The following is a 22,554-nucleotide window of genomic DNA, read 5'->3' as shown; positions in this document are numbered from 1 at the left end:
GCGACATCGCATACGTGTGCGCACACATTCGCGATAAATTTCGCGACATCGCATACGTATGCGCACACGTTTGCGATATGCGATGTCCCTCCAGGGCCAGCAGAAGTATATGAAAAGGGTCGGCTCACCACAAAACCCTGGACTGTCTAGACTTGATGACAAGTCGTTATATATTCGTATTTTGTCTGTGAACTTCAGTCGAACTCCATCGGCACGGCTGTTATAAGACTAGTACGTAATCGGCCGGGTTGCGACACATCTAACGACTTGACGGATACGTTCTCGGAACGATATTCATATAAGCGTGCAGCGCAATACATATGCAGTGAATCTATGCGGTGAGATCCAATGGCGCAAAGCATTGCAAATGAGGACTCGTTCATTCCGTTACATGGGGAGTTCTTCTCAATACGCCGGGACATCTTTGCAGAACAGGCGACGTTTTAACGGCCAAATCCCTCAGCTTGGTCAATTTTGTATAGAAATAAAATGTATCATTGTGATATACTTGATTTATTTGAGTCGTGTTTGCCCTATAATGAATTTTGGAATGTAACACAACACAAAGCACAAACCCTCGAAGTAATGAGAATGACCTTCCGTAGCGGCCTAGAATACACGCTGGAATCTAAAGCAATCAGAGTGCTCGCATAGAATTCGCTAGCGATTCAAAATATTCCCATACCAATATGTTGTGTACAAATAGAAAACGTTTTCGCCAAGTCGGTTATTGAACATTCAACAGTCAGCATCATTTCGTCTGGGAACCAGGCTACGCCACTAAATATACGCGCTTTGCAGTGATATTTTGCGTGCGTGGAACCAGTAACCGGTATCGTACGTACTTGAAGAAGAATCGACCGATCACCAAATCTACTGACTGTCCAGACCAGGATTTGCCCGCTTTCATCACCGCAGGCCAGGCGCGTCCCGTTGCTAGAAAACTGCACCGCGCCGACGTTTCCTGAAGCAGGAAGCTGATGTAGTTCCGTCAATGTGTCCCTTGAAACGTCAAAAATGTGCACCTTGCTGTCCTGTTGGTCAGACAAAAAGATACAAGAGCAACTAAGCGATATTTGAGACCTATTACCCCTTTCTTTACCACATTGTTGATTGACTTGGCTTTTACCAGAACCATATTGTTTGCTCAGTTATGCGGAAATAGCTTAGAGCATGAAGTGGTTGAGGTGAAATTCCCTTCTTGCGGTTTAACGCCATACATGGAGGTGAAATGTTTTATGGTAATTTGTTAATGATAACTCCGCTGTACTACAATTAAATGTTTTTTTTTAACAAATGAATGAACATTCAGACCATATTTGACCTTTGACCTTGAAAGTGATCTTTACGGTGCAAATCTACGGTGGCATTTACCTACATTTCTTCCACATCGCATGACTGATTGATCTAACGTGGTTGCCTGATGTAGCAACCAAATATCGTCCAAGTGTAACATTTCACTTTGGCTCGTCCGATATCAGTGCAAATATCGCATATTATATTCAATTCATGCTTTGAAGGTCATTCCCCCCCCCCCCAAATTAGAAAAAAATGCATTTGTTTGTCTGGTGCCAGAGGTTACTGGTGTTACCAGTTGGATAAATCACGGTCTTCATCCACAGCTCCATCACGGCATTATTAAAAATGAAATCCGAGATGGCAGCATATCCAAGATGGCTGCCATTCATCGGGAATACCTCATCAAGAATGTATTGTTTAGGTTCATTGGCATCAAATTTATGGGTTTTCCTATGGCCCAAGTCTATGTCATAGGTCTTCATACCAGGAAAATAACGATCGGATGTGTGAAAAAATCATATCTGACCTCTGGTGACCTTTTAGAGGTCAACGACCTTTATACCTGTTATTTTAGTTATTTGTAAGATTTATTCTTCAACCCCATCATTTTTTTCACAATTCATGTCTAAATGAAAGGTGTTCATGCTATACAGAGAATTGTCCATACATAGGTTATGTTATATTTCTGGTGACCTTTCGAGAGGTCATGACTTTGGTAAAACCATAACTTAGGTATGGATATTAATAAGATTTTCTCAATTGTAAATGCTACTTTTTATGACCCAAGTCTAAAACTTTTCAGAATTTTCAGATGTGGTGACATAATATTTGACGTAGTGATATCATTGGAGAGGAATGAACTCAAACAACGCCAGGAAGGTGCTGTGTTATGGTCATCATTCTGTTACATCTGTGTCTGAGATAACCCGAAGTTCCTTATTTCTGTATGCCGAATGTGAGTGATCCTTTGCTATTAATATAATATAACATCAGTGATACCAGAGGACCAAGATCAGACCGCTGTTTCCTTCTGATGATTGTGGAAAATCTGACAGCGTTTTGGGATAGTCTGTGCTGCTTTGGACATCTTTCCGGTGGACCCAAGTCGGTAAGGAACAATAAGATTGCGTCACTGGCATTCCTTAGGACAATTGACAACAATAGGTGTCATTGTGTTGGATCTTTTTGACATGGCTGGCACTGATCGTTTCGGAAACCATTCATTCCACCCCAGCATGATGTCAGATATGTCATCTCCCTTTCTCTGTATCACTCAAACTGGCCCTTGATCATAAGGGCTACTGCAAGGCTCGTATCCTGTATTACAAGAACGCATCAGCAACATTTTCAATTCCCCTATTTGTATGTGGTGATGTCTACCCCAACCCTGGCCCACGTTCTGATCCAGTGCCACAAAACGATTTATCATGTCTCCTTGCTAATTCCCGTAGCATTCGCAATAAGGGTCCCGAGCAGCAAATATATCTACATTCTACACAAGCTGCCGATATTCTCTGCCTCACTGAAACCTGGTTAACTCCTCATGACAACGACTCCATTCTTGGTTTTCCAGATGACTACGTAATATACCGCAGGGACCGTTGTCAGGGACGCTGCGGTGGCGGAATCCTTACAGCGGTTCGTTCATCTTTGACTCCAAACAGATTATGTACTTTCGCCCATCATGTGGCTTTCTCTCAAACTGCAATCTGAGAGTTGGCTACTCAGTCTTGTGTATCGTCCCATCCTCGAGTGCTGCCTATTGGCCCAAACTTAGAGAGGCGATGGAATCCATTCACGTCGATAACTACGATGGGTGCCTCTTTGTTGGGGATTTCAACGTGGACTTCAACCATCAAAGACCGGCTGCAGCTCATTGATCTCATCTTCTGGAAATATCTGCCGATTTCAACCTTCAGCAGCTTGTAAGGTCGGTCACAAAACCATCTGACCACCACGCTGATCCAATGGAAGGTGCGACTATTGACCTTGTCTTCTCGGATCGCCCTGACCGCTTCTCATCAGTTACCACAGTACCGAACCCTCTCCATTCAGATCATCTTGGTATTCACATCAGATTTCGCTCCTTTACATCTCCACCAAGACTAGCTACACTCCGATCTTTTCTACAGACCCGTTGCGGCGACTTTGACCACTTACGCCAACTAATTCATCTGGTTCCCTGGTCGGCGTTCATTGATGCCGACGATATTACCCGGTCAGCCGACAACGTAGTGGATCTGTTTGAACCGCTATTCAGGACTCCATCCCCAGAGTGACCAAACGGATCACACTAGAACTGAAACACATCATCAATAGAAAACACCAACTTTTCAACAAAGCAAAGAGAACTGGCTTGTTGAATGACTGGAACTCGTACAAGGTTATTCGTAACAATGTTAAGAAGCTTACCCACAAATCTTGCTGGCAATATGTTAATGATATATATTCCTCTAATGACAACCGGCGTTCATTTTGGTCAATAAAACCTCCTTGACAAATTACCGGCCAGTTGCACTTACATCCATTCTCTGCAAAGTCCTTGAAAGAATCATTTCATCTGCCATTTCTGATCATGTCAACTTGTATAATCTATTGAATCCCAACCGACATGAATTTGTCAAGCACAGGAGTTGCGTGACCCAATTAAGTAATATCCTCCACTCTTGGTCGTCAACACTGGATGAACGTCGCCCTCCGAGAATTGACGCTGTGTTCCTGGACATATCGAACGCATTTGACACGATGCAACACCACACATTGTTGAAAAAGCTTGCAACCGAATACAATGCACAGGGTCTTTTGTGGCATTGGGTTAAGTCCTTTCTGACTGGTCGGAGGCAGCGGGTTCTCTTTCAGGGCGCTGTCGCTCCATGGGCTGATGTTACATCAGGTGTGCCTCAGGGTAGTGTTATGTGGCGGCTTCTTTTCAATTTATTATAAACAATGTGTCCAACTCCGTGTCATCTAGCTGTGTTATGTTTGCCGATGACATTCTCATGTACCGTGTTATTCGATCTACCTCTGACGAGCATACCCTCCAACAGGATTTACAGCAATTAAACGAGTAGTGTAATTTACATTCTATGACATTCAATACCAGTAAAACCCAAGTCATGCATATCACTACGAATCGAAATATCCAACCCCCGATCTACATCTTAGGAGACGCTCCACTTGCTACTACATCCTCATTCCAATATCTTGACATTGTTATTGATTCTAGACTTACCTGAAAATCTCATGTTAACACAATTGTTTCCAAAGCTAACCGTCTTTTAGGATTTATCCGGACAGTAGCACGTGGAGATTCTCCATCTGCCATCTTTTGCTTGTACCGGTCCCTTGTTTTTCCTATTTTGGAATATGGCTTACTTGCTTGGGACCTTTATTCATCCGCTGATCAACACAAACTTGAACGTGTTCAACGCACAGCTACCCGTATTGTTCTAGGTCAGCGGAGGGGGAAATGTCATATGAGGAAAGACTCCATAAGCTCAATTGGTCCATGCTCACTTCCAGAAGAAATTCCATTCTGTGCTCATTTGTATTCAAGGTATTATATGGTCTACTACACTGTTAATCTGTCCAAGAGAACCTTCATATTAATCCACGTCATCCAAACATCCTCACATTTCGTCACCTTCCTTCTGGTCCGGATGCTTTATTCCATTCACCGACCCGTCGCTTTCCTAGACTCTGGAATCACTTACCTACTTCAATACGGGGTTTCGCAGTGCTTAATTTACTAAACTCATTTCTAGCCAGTCTCAAGACACACTTCCATTACCAGCTCACATTACAGCGCAATTAACTTAAAGGGAATATACAACATTTGCAAATATCGAAAAACAAAACTACCAATTTGTTACGAAATACCTTACTAGGATGTTGGTAAATGACAGTCTTAAGCATCCTGTAAAACCGTTGGAAAAACCTAACTATTTTCAACTACTGCTCCAAATTTCCCCTTTTTTCAGTCCAAATTTTGATTGCTATTGGTTACATGTTCTTGAACGGGTGCAGGCCAGTTAGACAGATTCCATTACCTTACAATTTTCCGGCATCTATAAATTGATCCATTTTATCTTTAGTGGAGTCAGGGAGCCAGACTACTTGAACAGTTTTGGTTTTCTTGATTTTTTTAAAGTATTTTTAAACACAAAACTTCAAACATGTCAGGGTAACAATATTTAATCTGTTATACTAATGTAGCCCAGCCAAAAAATGAAATAGCGCCCTCTAGTGTTCACACTGGATGCAGTCTGAAAAAGCATGATCACAACTGTCATGGGGGCATCCATGTTTTCTTCACGTTCTGCTGCAATCAGCATGTAAAACGGGCCCAAAACGCTATTTTGAAGGCTCAATTCGACAGATGAAATAGTCCTGTTGAAACTGTTGGCTCTCAGGTAAAGCTAAACCTTTTGTAATTTTCATAATACATGATAGTAAAGATTTAGTTGAGAACCACATGTGCTCATTGTGCATGTAAATGATTCATATGCAATGCTAGTGTGTTATATGCAAAATAAGCAGATAAGGGTGGTTCAGAGTAATAAGATTTAATTATGTAGGGGATATTAAGCAGACTATTTAGGTTAATTTTGATCTTTTAGTACACTGTTTTGGACTTATTCTGGATACAAATGAAGCTTGGGGGATGCAAATGAAGCTTGGGGGATGCAAATGAAGCTTGGGGGGATCTCTAGGAAAGTGTGTGTAGATAATGTCCTGTTTTAGGGGATATGCATGTGCTTACATAAGTAGCTTATAGATGGGGTATTCTTACATCATCCTTTGGGTTAGATATGTACTATTATGTTTTATAAATTGTTTGCGGTTAGGTGAAAGCTAAGATGCTTATAGGCTAAAAACCAAGACAATTGTGTTCATATTCTTTTATAAAATGTTTATTTTTGTCATAAATTGCTTTATATTGTAAGATAAGTTTTAGAGCTGACCGAAGATTTATTGCCTTGGTCGGTATCAAAATTTACAATTGTGGATGACAACTTTTGTCACTTCTTGTTAAATTTTGAACTTGACAACCTGTTTACTGGAGCCCAAGTCAATTATATTGATTACTCCATGGAGCCTTGGGTAATGTAAAATTAGCTATGCCTAAGCTATATTGATAATTGAAATTGTTATCAAAGTATAGCAACATTTGAAGTTGTTTACAAAGTAGCATGTATACTATATGTCTGCTTGGTTTTCTTTGAATCTCAGGTTTGGATCATCAGATTCAGCTCTCAGTTTTTGCTAAGTCCCAGCTCTCAGGTTCTGCTCAGCTGAGACTCCGTTCCCGACTCACATCACAGCCGTCAGGTGACGAGCTGCATGAAGTGCAGGCCCTTGTCAGAGTGCCCCTGATCCGGACCATCTTCAGAGAGATTAACCTGTTGAGGGAGAGTTCTTCCCCAGTCGACGGTACGGAGACAGTCTACGGTGGATTCCGTTCTCCAAGGAGCAGTACACCTGGACTGGAACTAGAGCACGCGTGCAAATATCCTTTGGAACTGTCTGTTCCTTGTTAGTGGAACACAGAGCGAGGACAGAGACAGAAAATCCAGGATCCTGGTTCGCATTATGTACATGTGCACGTTTTATTAAAGTTGAGCGCTCATTTTTTCTTGTTGTTCTTAAATACCTTAAATCTGTATTCATACGGTCTAAGTAGTTTAATCCGATTAATCAAAAGTAATTTGTTGTTCAGAAATCCGTGTTGAATTAAAGTGTTAAATCAAAACGAAACAGATAGAAGTCTTTGTGACACTGGTAGTTTGTTTATGTGGGTTACACTAACCCCTCAAAATAGTTCATTTCCGAAAATTACAGCTAAAGCCAATGATGTACATTCCCTTTAATTTTAAAGTTAATCTTCGTGCTTCTCTTTATTGTGTTATTTTCCTGCCGTTTGTAATTTTGTTCTTGTGTATTTTGTTTGCCTTTTTTGTCCTGTTCGTTTATCATTATGTGCGGGTCCGCATGTTTCCGAGCAATAGTGATTAATTCGATTTTGCGGTCCCTGAGCCATATAATCGTTTTCTTTGTGATTTTATTGTGCCTTATTGGTTATTGTTCAACCTTCAGTTTGGGACCCCAGCTGTCATTTAAAGTACATGCCCTCAACTTTATGATCTTTTTTAAAAAATTTAAATTACATGTTTATACGTTCCTTTTGTTGTGCGCTTTCATCCACCATTGTGTAATTTTTGTTTGGTTTTGTATCACTGTTTGTAATTCTTCGTTGAGGTCAAATAAATAATAATAATAAAATAGTATATCAATAGTTGCCGTGATTTATCATATTAACAAGCCTCAATAGTGCCGAAGAACGGTACTGCACCTATTAGTTTACATTCACGTTATGAATTCATACCTCACAGACAAAAAGTGACCTCTGACCTCGGTTTTCCTTGTTTTATTGGCAGATGCATTATGATTAAATTGGATAGAAATCTGTAAGTCTGTTTATTAATTGGAAAAAGTACATTTTGTTAAGCAATATTCTTTCTTGGTTACTTATTACACCCTGTTGTATCAAAAAGGACTTGGATAACCGCGTTTTAAACCTTTTTACCAAGCCCAATGGTCACTGTTTGAGAGTGATGCTTTTCCGATATGCCTCTGTTATATTGCGCCTGCATCTCCCCTTATACAAAGGAAAATTTAGATCAGAGGTCGTGCAAAAAATATTTGGGGTCTGACTTCATATGCTGTAGAATGAATATTAAAATACACTCCTTTTGCACTATTTTGATCATGAAAACTTGGCATTTGAAAGATTAAACATAATACATCAGTATACGGCAATCAGTATACGGTTCATTGACCTCGCAAACGTTATCTGAGGTGTGATATGAAATGTCCACATATATGAAAATTCATATCATGGCAATAATACCCAAAATATAGATATGGGTAACAGAAAAGTGGTGTTTGAATAGTTAATCCTCTTATTATCTATATATAGGATACCCAAAGTTCGAATCATTGACTTCTTGAAGGCCCTCAGAGGTCCGATATGAAATTGCCTACAAATGAAATTCTTTTCATAGCACGAGCCACTTGACATTATGACTTGGGTCTTGAAAAAGTTGGGGTTTAAAGGGTTAATCGTGAAAAATAATACAAAGGTCATTGACCGTTGGAAGGTCATTATAGGTCAACTTTGAAATGTCCCTGCATTTGGTCGTTATTAACATTGTATAAAGACTATACATAGACTTAGGTAATAGGAAAGTGATAATTTCAATAACAATAGGTATATAGTATTCAAAGGTCATTGACCCCTCGAGGTCACCAGTGGTCAGATATAAAATGCCTCCATATCTAAATTCTTTGTCATGGTATGAAGACCTCACATGCCAAGTTCCATGTTTGTATCGTAAAATCCACAATTCTGTTCCTATGCCACACCACTATTAAGAAAATGCACACACTCTGAAAGTTTATCAAGGAACGTTGCCATTGATAACCCTACGCTCGCTCGGATCTTCTCTTCTCTGAAAAACGCTAATTAGTGTAGATCCTTATTTTTACTTCTTTTTGGGGGGGGGGGGGTGGGGGGGGGTGGGGGGTGTATTTACAGTAAATGTATTGCAGAAGCTATTCAAAGGAAGGAACACTTACGCTTCCGCCCACAGCCAAAAAGTCCATGGGACTCAAGTGGGCCGCATTGGCAATGTAGCCGATCACCTTCGAGTCAACTTTGGTTTTATTCTTGAACATGCAAATCTGTGGAAGGTTAAGGAGTACAAGAGACAGTCAGGCACATTAATGACACTGTTAGAGATGTCTGCAAGTCTCCCTAAGTTATTGAGAATTCAGACTTACATCTCCGACTGTGCCGACCACCATCAAATCTCCCTTGGCTGTTATGCATTTTGCCTGGTTGTCAAGTTCGATCCTTTCATCTCTGCAATTAACAAATACTTTTACGTTTTAGGAAGATTTGAATTGGAAGGAAGGAAATAAATATTTTACATTTGCAAACATCAAAAACAAAATTGCCGAATTATTACCAAATACCTTTTCTCGATTGTATGTAAACAATAGCCTCGGTCATCATGTGAAATCATGATGGTAATTCTGTCCCTTGGGGAAAATGTCTGGGGGAACAGAAATACGTGTTCTCTGGAAGGACTCTTAAGACTAGATCTGAGATCTTGAATGCTACTAAGCTTGCTCATGCGTGTACACTAAACTAACCAAACTGGGGGGGGGGGGGGGTCGCCACCCTTCCGAACTTCGCTTGGAGCTCTACTTTGAAAAAAAAATTGTTTATACTATTACAAAGTTTTCCATGTACCGTATTGCATACCACAGTTGCAATTTCGCCACAAAACATATGACGATTTCAATAGCCCCACCATACCCCCTCTTTGGTCCTAACTATTGTGCTCAGACCTTCAACAGTGAAACTGTGCCTCTTGGCATGACACCCCCTCCAGTAAAGACTGACTTGCTTCACCCCTGCATTAGGTAGTTGTCTTGCAGTGTAAGTCTTTATTTGGATTTACACCACCCGACGCAAAGTTCCATCTTACGAATAGTTATTGCGGTACCCGCTGATATGTACATCAGATTCGAACCAGCCAACCGATTCGTTAGCTCGGTGGTCGAGTGGTAAGACATCTGCACTAGAAAGCAGGAGGTCGTGGGTTCGAGTCCCTCCCGAGTGATTTTTTCCCCAACTTTCACCCCATTGTTTCAGCACTTGCTAGAGTACGTACATCATTCAGAAGATAATACACACAGATTATTAGCACCGTTGGTGAACTAAAAGGTGTGTATATAGTCATTTAAACCATTGCTATGACGTCACACTATTGTTAAAAGTGTGGATTCGGATCTACGAATCTCTAACACTGGTCATAAAGTGTGGATTCGGAACGAAGAATCTTTAGTAAAGTGTGGATTCGGAATTACGAATCCACACTTTGAAAACGTCGGACAAATTATTGTTCTCCATAATGAGCATGAATAGGACCGTCTGCGTGAAAATTTGCTTTCCGAAAATTACCAATGCATCTTCACTGTCAGATTTTCCGCCGTCACTGCAAAATCTACTTTAGTCAGAAAGAAATCGTCGTCTCAATTATCCATTTTGACGTATGTGGCGATACACATGCTAAACACGCCAGGAAACAATGTTGCAACCTGACGCCACTTCCGCACTTGTGTACAACGTTTATGGAGAGTCATTTCAAGTATTTCCTAACAATTTTGGAAACATTTATCAGTCCCAGATTCATGTCTTATTGTCAATTTTGCAACAAATGGCCTTCATTGAGATGATATATGAAGAACAAAAGTGGCGTCAGGTTGCAGCATTCTTTCTTATACTTCTGTTGACGCAATGGTTTAAGTCGAAGAATACACTCACAAGTCTGGATTCTTAATTTACGAATTCACTCGGCGCTTCGCGCCTCGTGAATTCTTAAATTACGAATCTACACTTTCTCGTGTATTCTCCTTAACGTCCACATTGGATATGGCTGACGATGCAGTTTCGTAGGACGTAAATAAGCATTTTGGCAGTCGTAACTAAAACTGCTTGGTTGTTTGTCATTGGTTGAGCGTTTTGATGACTTCAGTTGTAATTGCACAATCAAAGATCGCTTTCCATACATAACACGGAGGTTTTGGACAATGGTGTCCCCCTCCATTGAGTGTTACTCACGTGTAAGCCTTCGTTTCAGTGTTGAGGAAGCGAATCTCGCCATTCATAAGGGAGGCTACTGTGTTGCCGTTGGTGCTCATGGCCGAGACGCGGCCCTTTGCCACGTTTAGTAGGGCGTCCGTTCCCGGCGCAACTACGTCACACTCACCACTCTCGGCATCCCAGTAGAGTGTGACAGTTAAGGAATAATCCAAGGAATAGAATAAACATAATGATGACTTGAAAAGCTTCCTCGGGAGAAAAGGGGTAATAATCTCAAACTCTGTTAACTAACTCAAAACAACTGTTGAGTCAATACCTTTCCTTAACAATAACATATACAATCATGCTTAACTCAAAACTCTGCTTAAGTCAATTTTTTAACCTGTTCCCTTGATGTTTGATTTATCGAGGTTTCACTGTATCAGACAGACATTTAAAATACTCAACATACAGGGTGAGCAAAAAAAAAAAGGAAACCCAAATGGCAGAACCATTGTTTCAATGGAGTCCTGCCTGTAGCACTTTCAAAATCAAGTTCATGAAAGCCCAATTAAAAGCCATCTTTTCGTACGAAAATCATTCAAATCATTGATGTACTTTTCAAGTTACGGAATTTTTAAACGAACACCATTTTAAAGTTTTGTTCACGGATCACAAAATAGGTAAGTGTTCTTTCAGCAAAACCAAAACAATTGACACATATCACTTTGTAAATGACGCGCCCAAATTAGATGAGTATGTATATGGGGTATCCCCGTGCACCCCCTCCCCCAGAACTAACCAACACCATATTTTTGGTTGCATTTAAGGGTCCTAAAACACTTTTTGGATGTTAACAGTAAAAAAAATCCGATGCTCTGGAGATATCCAAGATATCCAAAAACGGTAAAAACTGGAAAAAAGACACATATATCAGCCTAATATACAATATGATAAAATCATAAATAAAATTGTTAGTTATATGATTTTGACCCTAACAAATTCATTTCTGGTATCCAAAATGGTAAAAAAAAATCGATAAAAGTAACATATCAGCCAAATAACTAACCGGTCGAGCTACCGGCTGACCTGTACTTAAACCTGCCGGTGATGGAAGCCGGGCCTTAATACGGTCACTTAGACCACCATCTTAAATTTGGAACATGTTTGCAAGTATGACAAGTCCAGACATGCAATGAAGTCTCAAATACATAATCTTAACTTTCAAAAAAACGGCTATTGTCAAATTTGATATCTTGTGGCTACCATAATGGCAGCCATCTTGAATTTGGTTCATGGTAGCAAAACAAAAGAATGCTTGAAATGAATTTGTAAGGGTTAAAAGCCTATATCTAATAGTTAAATATATGCATTTATCATATTATTTGGCTGGTATATATCATTTTTCTCACATTTGACCTCTTCTTGCAGCTATACTGGCGGCCATCTTGGCCGCCATCTTGAATTTTAAGCATGATAGCAAAAAAGAAAAACCAGATATGAATTTGCGAGGGTAAAAAAATGAATTTTATTGATGCTTTTAGCACATAATTTGGTGGATAAATGACGTTTATTACTTTTTTTTTATCAATTTGGCGGCCAGATTGGCTGCCATATTTGCAGCCTCATTGGCCTCCATTTTGAATTTGAAGCATGATGGCAAAACAGTGATACCAGAAATCAATTTGCGAGGGTAAAAACATAAAACTAACAATTTTCTTGATGCTTTTATCACACTATTTGGCTAATATATGAATTTCTCCTTTTTTTACCATTTTGGCGGCCATATTGGCCGCCATCTTAGCCGCCATCATGCATCTGAAGCATGACAGCAAAAAAAGGATACCAAAAATGAATTTGTGAACGTCAAAAACATATGACTAACAATTATATTTATGATTTTATCATATTATTAGGCTGATATATGACTTTTTCCATCGTTTTTAGGCAGCGATTTTGGCCACAACATTGGCCGCCATTTTGAATTTAAAACATGTTGCAAAAAAAAGCTACAAGAAAGGACTTTTTGCGGTTCAAAACACATAACTAACCATTTTTGTAATGCTTTTATTACATAATTTGGCTGATATATGCCTTTTATTTCCAGTTTTTACCTTAGTTTTGGCGGCCATATTGGCCACCTTCTTGGATATCTTCAGAGCGTCCGATTTTTTTTTACTGTTAACATCCAAAATGTGTTTTAGGACCCTAAAATGCACCAAAAAAAATTGGTGTTGGTTAGTTGGGGGGGGGGGGGTGCACGCGGGGGGGGGGGGGGGTGCACGGGGGTCCCCCAAACATACTCCCTTAAAGCTTTACCAAAACCACGAAGCAGCTTGTGTTCGTACATAATCATTAAAGGTCCATATACTAGTGCGAAACCAGTCTTCGCCGAAGACGTCATTGACAAAGAGCAATAGTTGCATTGTTGTGTAGTGCACTTGCATAATTAGGTTTTTACTTTCTTGCACTAATTAGCGTCTTGGTCATTTCGTAGCAATGGGGGTGTGCCATTTTATGTCAATTAGACCGCTTGCAACCTCGTCCCCAGTGCTTATTTTATTTCCAACCTCGTTTCCAATAGCAAGCAGGTAGTGGTGGGCGCGTACCGCTTGACGCCCTGGGGACGAGGTTGGACCGTCTGTACTAACTCCTTGCATCATATCATCACCGCAGTTTCTAGACCGTTGATAAGTTCCCGGAAAGCGCAGATATGATGCTCAATTTCTTCCCGCCGGGCGTTTATTTTTACAAGCGTCGGGCAAGTCATTGAACCGTCAAATCTCGATCGCTGATTGGTTCCCTAGGAAAACGCTGATGCTCAATCGACCACGTACCGGGTGACGTGTATGTTTACAACCGTCTGGCGTGCCATCCCTGTGACCTTTTGTTTTGGAGGGGGGAGGCGGGGGTAGTCGATGTCATTTGAACAGATAATCGCTTATTAGATTTTGACTAATCCTTTGGCATTTTCTATATCGGGTCTTCGGTCATTCAACCGTTATCACGTCATAGACATGGATAAAACACCGTGTTACTCGCTCTGTCGATGTTACGCGATACGCGCCCGGCTGTTGTTGTAAACGTTAAGTCCTTATTTTGGGATGAAATGACGTCACGATTTTTTCTTTTTCAGCAGTCCACTTTCCAAGCTTTGCGATATACAAGCCTGTATTTGACATTGGGTGGAAAATATATGGGATTACCCTGCAATGGTAAGACACGGACGTTATGTGCCTGTCACAAAGTCTTTTTTTTAGCGAGTAACTTTGATGTAACTTTTAGTGGTTAGATGACTTGTACATGTCTAGGTCTGTGTGCGTCGTTGGTCATAGTCACGTTTGTTGTTGTTCCAAGGTTGAATGGTTTTGGTCACAAAGAAAGGTTAAAGGTACTGTCGTCGCGGGAAACTTTGAATAGGTTTTTTGGTCCTACGGACTTCTGGGAGCATTGTGGCGTGGCGAGGCTTTTGTTTATTTAGGTGCGGCAGAAGGCTTGACAGCTCGAGCAGTGCCGGCGGCCTGCTAGCAATTATTGCCCCGCAGCGATTCTACTTCTGTTTGGATGTTGCAACTTGTAATAATTTTCGATTGCCATCCATTTATTTTGTGTGTGATTTTGAGAGATATTGACTCTCCAGTACACCTATTTGCTTGTGAGGGGCACATGGTTTGAGGCTACATTCCATGTTTTTTCGAAGAAGAGAAGAGTCTCTTGTGACTGTGAGTATTCAGTTATTTTCTAATTTAAATGTTATGTGTTTATATAAATTCATGCTAGTCATTTTCCCAGAGAATGACATGTGTGTTGGATATGACTTAAATCCGATTAAAGAAAGCCTGAGAGTCTTAGATATAGATGTACCTTAAAGGAATGATGTGTGTTCATATTTAACGTTACGAACTATCCAGATTTATTGTATAGTATGTGCCTTTAGGAGTGATTTTTCACCTCCTTTTCCTCTTTCTTGATGTTTACTTGATTGTTGAGAAAGTTAGCTACATTTCCCTTGGTGTAGAAAGTCTATTGATTGAGATCATGATCATTGTTTTAAAGAATATTGCACAGTGATGTCATATTTGGACATTGATTGATAAGGCAGTAGCCAAGATTGTGTTTATTTTAGTAGAGAAGATATTTTACTTAATAAATCTTTTATTTAGATGGCCAACTAGCACGGAAGTACGGGAGGCACGTAATTCCCCACTGAGGCTATCCCACCCAGGCCAGTACGAGTGCCACCAACCCTATCGACTGCTCCGAGTGAGGCTAGTACGAACGGTGAAGTGGACACCGGCAGTTTCCTGCAAGTCCAGGACTAACGAACGTGGGCTGAGGTGGGCTCGTTTTAAAACGAACGTTTTCCGTAAACGGAACTGCATGATTTTCTGAGTCTGGCCGAACGAACTCTACAAAGAACAATTTTTAGGGATTAATAGTTTTGGATTATTACTTGTAATTCCTTAATCTCAAAAACCCTGACGGGTTTAATTAAGTAGAAGCGTTTTTGTACGAACGTTGTAGTCTTGTAGACAGCGGATTGTGAAAGTTTTGTTTTGAGGTTGGATTTTATCCGCTGATTCATTATTTAAGAATCTTTCCCGAATTTTTGTTCATTGTTTTCGCCTATCGATTTGTGTAATATGTCAGTGCGCACTGGAAGACCTGTTTAGCCTTTGACCGTGACCTTTACTTGGATTTATTAAATTTTTTGTAGTCCAAGTCAGATATTGTTTTGTCGTCCTTTTCTCGACTTCATTTGTGTTTTGTAAACCAAGTAAGCTTTCCCCCTTCCGTTTATTCATTTCTTCTCGGGGTCATTCTGACATTTGGGGGCTTGTCCGGGAAACGCAAGGGAAAAAGTGAAAGCTTACCGTTTACAGGAGACATTGGAGGTGGGAAACGGTTGACAACTCTCATAGACAAGCTAGGAATGAGATCAATCCATGTTCCCTTCACAGCATTTGCTTTCTTTGGCGAGCTTGCTAATTTTAGCGTTGCTTGCGATTTTTGCTAAGCCATCGAATGCCGTCATCGCGTGTCTTCGTGTATCTTGCGCAAATGCTACTGCTGAGGTTAGTGTATCGGTTCAGGGTCATGGTAGTCACAATGTGTTGATTCAGTTTCTAATTGTCTCAAGTCGGTCAGTTTTAGTGCTCAAGATGTCTGGTATGAAAGAAATCACAGATATAGGGAAGTCCTTGGGTCTGTCTGGTCAAGATTTATTGGATTTCATTAAGAGTGAAAGAGAGTTTCAGAAGGAACAACAGAAAGAAAATGAGCAGAAGGAAAAGGAACTACGAGAACTGCAAGCAGAAGAAAGGAGAGAGATGGAGCGTTTGGCTAAAGAGGTCAGGGTTCACCAGCGTGAGTTGAAAAAGCAGGAGATAGAAATTCTGCAGTTACAACTCCAGGTAAAATCACAGGATGATGGTAAGGATGTTAAATCCCATGTAACTAACACCATGAAAGCCCGTGCACCCAAACTTCCTTTCTTTGAAGATGACAAAGATGATATAGATTCTTATTTACAGAGGTTTGAGCGCTACGCCAAGTCACAAGGATGGGAAGAGAAGGACTGGTCTATCAACCTGAGCGCGCTCCTGAAAGGCAAGGCACTGGACGTGTACACCCGCATTGCCGCAGAGGAAGCAGGTAATTATGAGGTCCTCAAGAGTGCACTACTCAAGCGCTACCAGCTCACTCAGGAGGGTTTTCGGCAGAAGTTTCGTTCCGCAAGGCCTGAGGTTGGTGAAACTGCTCCACAGTTTGTTGTGAGATTAGATAATCTCTTCTCAAGGTGGGTAGATTTAGCTAAAAGTGAGAAAACGTATGATGGCGTTAAAGATCTGCTCTTGAGGGAACAGTTTATTAACGCTAGTGATAAAGATCTTGCTTTGTTTATCAAGGAGAGGCAGCCCAAAGACATCAAAGAAGTGGCCGTGTTAGCTGAGCAATTTCAAGAGGCGCGTGGAACCACTTTTGGGTCATCGACGTCCGACTCCAAGAAACATCTCGGTTCCCGCTCGTCTTTCAAACGACCTGATAGCGACAAGAAGCCAGCTCCACCAGGTAAAAGTAGCAATAACTCTACTTCTCGTCCTGTTTGCTTTTTCTGCGAAAAGCCAGGTCATGTGGCTCGTGACTGTTTCAAGCGGAAACAGGCGCAGTCTAAACACACCAAGACAGCTGGGATGAAGTTTACTGGGAAGAGGAACCAAGCATCGAACCAGAAACAATCAGCATTCCAGGAGACAACTAAGGGAACTCCACAGCAGCAACAGTGTACTCGCTGTACCTGCGATCACTGCAGCCAAGCTACACCTCTCCAACCTCCTAGACCACAGGAGCTGGACCGGTGAAGACTGCAGCATGTCTGGTCGCAGGTCAAGGTCTAGCAGATTGCTGTGTAGATGACGACCATGTTACTCTGATGTGCGGACATGAGTTGATGGTGATGAGTGCCGCATGTACACAATCCACCACAGTCGAGATGCCAGTAACAGAAGGTCAGTTAGGAAACTGCAGAGTCCAAGGTCTTCGGGACAGTGGATGTTCCGGTGTCGTAGTGAGACGAGACTTGGTTAATGACAAGTGGCTGACAGGTGAGACAAGAATGTGTGTTCTTATTGATGGTACTGTTTGCAAATTTCCAGTTGCTAGAATATACGTTGACACACCATTCTTTACAGGTTATACCAAGGCGTTGTGTATGCGTAACCCAATTTATGACCTCATCATTGGTAATATAACTGGTGTACAGGAACCTTCTAGTCAATTACAGGATATCCATCCCGTTGACAGTGTTGAAGAGATGACAGAGACTCGTCAGAATCAACCAGGAGACGGACACCATGATGAAGCTCAAGCTGTTCAGACGAGGGCCCAGAAGGCAGCCGAACAGAGACCTTTTCGTCCAATGAAGATACCAAAACATCCTCTGCCGGACATCAGTAGAGATGACTTCATCGCCGCTCAGAAGGCTGACCCTAGTCTGCATCGGTTTTATGAGTTGGCATCATCAGGAGAAGAGTTGATTACTGGTAAGAATAATTCCTCCAAGTTCTATAGTTCCAATGGTTTGTTGTATAGACAATTCTTCTCACCGAAGATACAGTGCGGTGATCCTTTACAGCAGTTGGTTGTGCCTGAGAAATATCGCAATCATGTTATGGCTTTAGCTCGTGAGTCTGTCCTTGGTGGTCATCAGGGGATTAGGAAAACTGTTGACAGGATTCTATCTAGTTTCTTTTGGCCAGGGTTACAGTCTGATGTTACTAGATTTTGCAGGTCATGTGATGTGTGTCAGCGAACGGTGCACAAGGGACGTGTGACCAAGGTTCCCCTGGGTACGATGCCACTGATTGAGACGCCATTCCAGCGAATAGCCGTAGACATCGTTGGTCCCATCAAGCCAATTACTACCAAGGGTCATCGTTACATCTTGACAGTAGTCGACTATGCCACCAGGTACCCCGAGGCTGTGCCACTTCGAAGCATCGAGGCAACCAGAGTTGCTGAGGCTTTAGTGGACGTGTTCAGCAGGGTTGGTGTGCCGCGTGAGGTACTGACGGATCAAGGGTCCCAGTTCACCTCAGATGTCATGAGGGAGGTAAGCCGATTGCTATCTGTGAGACAGCTCACCACAACTCCCTACCATCCCGCATGCAATGGGCTTGTGGAACGCTTCAATGGTACCTTGAAGCAAATGTTGAAGCGTATGTGTGCCGAGCGTCCCCAAGATTGGGATCGGTATATTAACCCCCTTTTGTTTGCCTACAGAGAGACTCCTCAAGCGAGTCTTGGGTTCTCGCCGTTCGAGTTGCTATATGGGAGGTCAGTGAGAGGTCCAATGACCATCTTGAAGGAGTTGTGGTCGGGGAATGTGGAGACACCTGAAGTCAGGTCTACATATCAGTTCGTTCTCGATCTGCAAGATCGACTTGAACAAACCTGCAAACTGGCACGTGAGGAGTTGAGGAGATCATCGACCAGAGCCAAGATGTACTACAACCGGAAGGCACGTGCAAGGAAATTCAACGTGGGTGACCGGGTCCTTCTTCTGCTTCCAACGGACCACAACAAACTCCTAATGCAGTGGAAAGGGCCGTTCCCTGTCATTGAAAAGGTTGGCGAGATGGACTACCGTATCCATTTAGGTAGTAGAGTCAAGGTGTTCCATGCAAACCTTCTAAAGAAATACGTCGAGAGGGATGGTACAAGTGAAACAGATGCACCAGAAACAACAGTTAAGCGCGGTGTCATTGAGGTAGTTGGATGTGCTGTCATCAGTGATGACGACAACGAAGACATCACTTCGTTCCCAGATGGGTCTGACTTCATAAATGACATCGAACTACCGGCAGTAGAAGCCAAAGAGTCTCCTTCAGATGTATCAGTCAACCCTGATCTATCTTCTGAGCAGATTCGACAGGTTCGCCGGATTCTGGGGAACAACAGGGAATCGTTGACTGATCTTCCTGGTCAAACCAATGTTGCTGTTCATGACATCAAAGTCACTACAGATCAGCCAGTAAGGTCTAAGCCTTATCCTTTGCCTCATGCAGTCCGTGACACGGTGAAGAAGGAAGTCAAGAGTATGTTAGATTTGGGGATGATTGAGAGGTCCGACTCACCGTACGCTTCGCCAATTGTTTTGGTTCGGAAGAAAGATGGCACCAATAGATTTTGTGTCGACTTTAGGCAGCTCAACAAAATCACTGTCTTCGATGCTGAGCCTATGCCAGTCACCGACGAAATATTCGCTCATCTTTCTCAAGACAAGTTTTTCTCCAAGATCGATCTTACAAAAGGATATTGGCAGATCCCGGTGAGACTGGAAGACAGGTCCAAGACGGCTTTTATCACCCCAGATGGGCTGTATCAGTTTAGAACCATGCCTTTTGGCTTGATAAATGCTCCAGCCACCTTCAGTCGCATGATGAGGATTGTACTACAAGGTATTCAGCATGTCGACAACTACATCGACGATATCTTGATACATACACCAGATTGGGAATCTCACATTGTGGCTCTCAAAGAAGTGCTTCATAGTCTCCATCGGGCAGGGCTCACTGCTCGCCCTGCGAAATGCATGATTGGTTTTGAGAAGCTTGACTTTCTCGGGCATACAATCGGACAAGGGAGACTTGAACCTCACCAGGACAAATTGGAGAAGATTTTGAAGGCCCAACAACCCCAGACGAAGAAACAACTGCGCTCTTTCTTAGGTCTCGTTGGATACTACAGAAAATTCGTTGCCAACTTTGCAGCAATCGCAGTACCACTTACAACAAGACGAAGAACAAGGAGCCGAACAAAATTGTGTGGGGTCAGAGTCAGGAACTGGCTTTTCAGTCACTGAAGCAAGTGCTGACCAGTTCACCTATTCTCCATCTTCCTGATGTGCGAAGAGATTTCATTCTTCGGACAGACGCATCGAACGTGGGACTGGGGGCTGTCCTTCTGCAAGAAAGGGATGGTGTGAAGTTTCCTATTCACTACGCCAGCAGGAAGCTGCTACCTAGGGAACAGGCTTACTCCACCATCGAGCGTGAGTGTCTAGCAATTGTCTGGGCTGTCAAAAAATTCCAAACGTACTTGTATGGCAGACAATTCGTGCTAGAGACTGATCATCAACCCCTTGTGTATATGCAGAAGGCTCGGGTCGTCAACAGCCGTATTATGCGATGGGCACTTTCTTTGCAACCTTACAGGATGAGGATTGAGGCCATAAAAGGGTCTCAGAACGTCGGAGCCGACTTTCTCAGTCGCTCCAGTGCTGAAGAGTAGGTAGGTATACCATTACACGGATATCCAGTTTGCTGCACAAGTAGCTTTAAGGTAAGTATACTATGATATTTGTAAATGACTACCTTGAATTTTCAACAGTGTATATATGTGTATATTTTGATTGTAAATAACACTTTGTTTCCTTTTCTCCGAGCAGATTAGAAAATGTGAAACATTTTCTCTTAAAGGGGGAGTAAAATGTCACAACGTCTTTTTTTTTAGCGAGTAACTTTGATGTAACTTTTAGTGGTTAGATGACTTGTACATGTCTAGGTCTGTGTGCGTCGTTGGTCATAGTCACGTTTGTTGTTGTTCCAAGGTTGAATGGTTTTGGTCACAAAGAAAGGTTAAAGGTACTGTCGTCGCGGGAAACTTTGAATAGGTTTTTTGGTCCTACGGACTTCTGGGAGCATTGTGGCGTGGCGAGGCTTTTGTTTATTTAGGTGCGGCAGAAGGCTTGACAGCTCGAGCAGTGCCGGCGGCCTGCTAGCAATTATTGCCCCGCAGCGATTCTACTTCTGTTTGGATGTTGCAACTTGTAATAATTTTCGATTGCCATCCATTTATTTTGTGTGTGATTTTGAGAGATATTGACTCTCCAGTACACCTATTTGCTTGTGAGGGGCACATGGTTTGAGGCTACATTCCATGTTTTTTCGAAGAAGAGAAGAGTCTCTTGTGACTGTGAGTATTCAGTTATTTTCTAATTTAAATGTTATGTGTTTATATAAATTCATGCTAGTCATTTTCCCAGAGAATGACATGTGTGTTGGATATGACTTAAATCCGATTAAAGAAAGCCTGAGAGTCTTAGATATAGATGTACCTTAAAGGAATGATGTGTGTTCATATTTAACGTTACGAACTATCCAGATTTATTGTATAGTATGTGCCTTTAGGAGTGATTTTTCACCTCCTTTTCCTCTTTCTTGATGTTTACTTGATTGTTGAGAAAGTTAGCTACATTTCCCTTGGTGTAGAAAGTCTATTGATTGAGATCATGATCATTGTTTTAAAGAATATTGCACAGTGATGTCATATTTGGACATTGATTGATAAGGCAGTAGCCAAGATTGTGTTTATTTTAGTAGAGAAGATATTTTACTTAATAAATCTTTTATTTAGATGGCCAACTAGCACGGAAGTACGGGAGGCACGTAATTCCCCACTGAGGCTATCCCACCCAGGCCAGTACGAGTGCCACCAACCCTATCGACTGCTCCGAGTGAGGCTAGTACCAGCGCGGTGGACCGCAACGAACGGTGAAGTGGACACCGGCAGTTTCCTGCAAGTCCAGGACTAACGAACGTGGGCTGAGGTGGGCTCGTTTTAAAACGAACGTTTTCCGTAAACGGAACTGCATGATTTTCTGAGTCTGGCTGAACGAACTCTACAAAGAACAATTTTTAGGGATTAATAGTTTTGGATTATTACTTGTAATTCCTTAATCTCAAAAACCCTGACGGGTTTAATTAAGTAGAAGCGTTTTTGTACGAACGTTGTAGTCTTGTAGACAGCGGATTGTGAAAGTTTTGTTTTGAGGTTGGATTTTATCCGCTGATTTATTATTTAAGAATCTTTCCCGAATTTTTGTTCATTGTTTTCGCCTATCGATTTGTGTAATATGTCAGTGCGCACTGGAAGACCTGTTTAGCCTTTGACCGTGACCTTTACTTGGATTTATTAAATTTTTTGTAGTCCAAGTCAGATATTGTTTTGTCGTCCTTTTCTCGACTTCATTTGTGTTTTGTAAACCAAGTAAGCTTTCCCCCTTCCGTTTATTCATTTCTTCTCGGGGTCATTCTGACAGT

General features: G+C 41.8%; 1 protein-coding gene and 1 long non-coding RNA gene across 2 annotated transcripts in view; one reads left to right on the top strand and one right to left on the bottom strand.

The window, feature by feature from the left end:
• LOC119735736 (WD repeat-containing protein 1-A-like) overlaps positions 1–22,554 on the bottom strand; it is a 60,918-nt gene that overhangs the window by 12,095 nt on the left and 26,269 nt on the right. The window contains exons 8-11 of the mRNA XM_038209654.1: positions 10,991–11,159; positions 9,142–9,223; positions 8,938–9,042; positions 846–1,034 (exon numbers count right to left, since the gene is read on the bottom strand). Of these exons, the coding sequence (XP_038065582.1) occupies positions 846–1,034; positions 8,938–9,042; positions 9,142–9,223; positions 10,991–11,159 (545 nt within the window). The remainder of the gene's footprint in view (positions 1–845; positions 1,035–8,937; positions 9,043–9,141; positions 9,224–10,990; positions 11,160–22,554) is intronic.
• LOC119735751 lies at positions 21,174–22,452 on the top strand. The gene is made up of 2 exons (XR_005272222.1): positions 21,174–21,427; positions 21,869–22,452. It is a non-coding gene; the product is annotated as an uncharacterized LOC119735751 (long non-coding RNA).

The sequence above is a fragment of the Patiria miniata genome, unplaced genomic scaffold, assembly GCF_015706575.1.
Source record: "Patiria miniata isolate m_02_andy unplaced genomic scaffold, ASM1570657v1 HiC_scaffold_10, whole genome shotgun sequence".
Classification (NCBI taxonomy): Eukaryota; Metazoa; Echinodermata; class Asteroidea; order Valvatida; family Asterinidae; genus Patiria; species Patiria miniata.
Note: the sequence above shows the minus strand (reverse complement) of the source record. Positions and strands in the feature narration are given on the sequence as shown.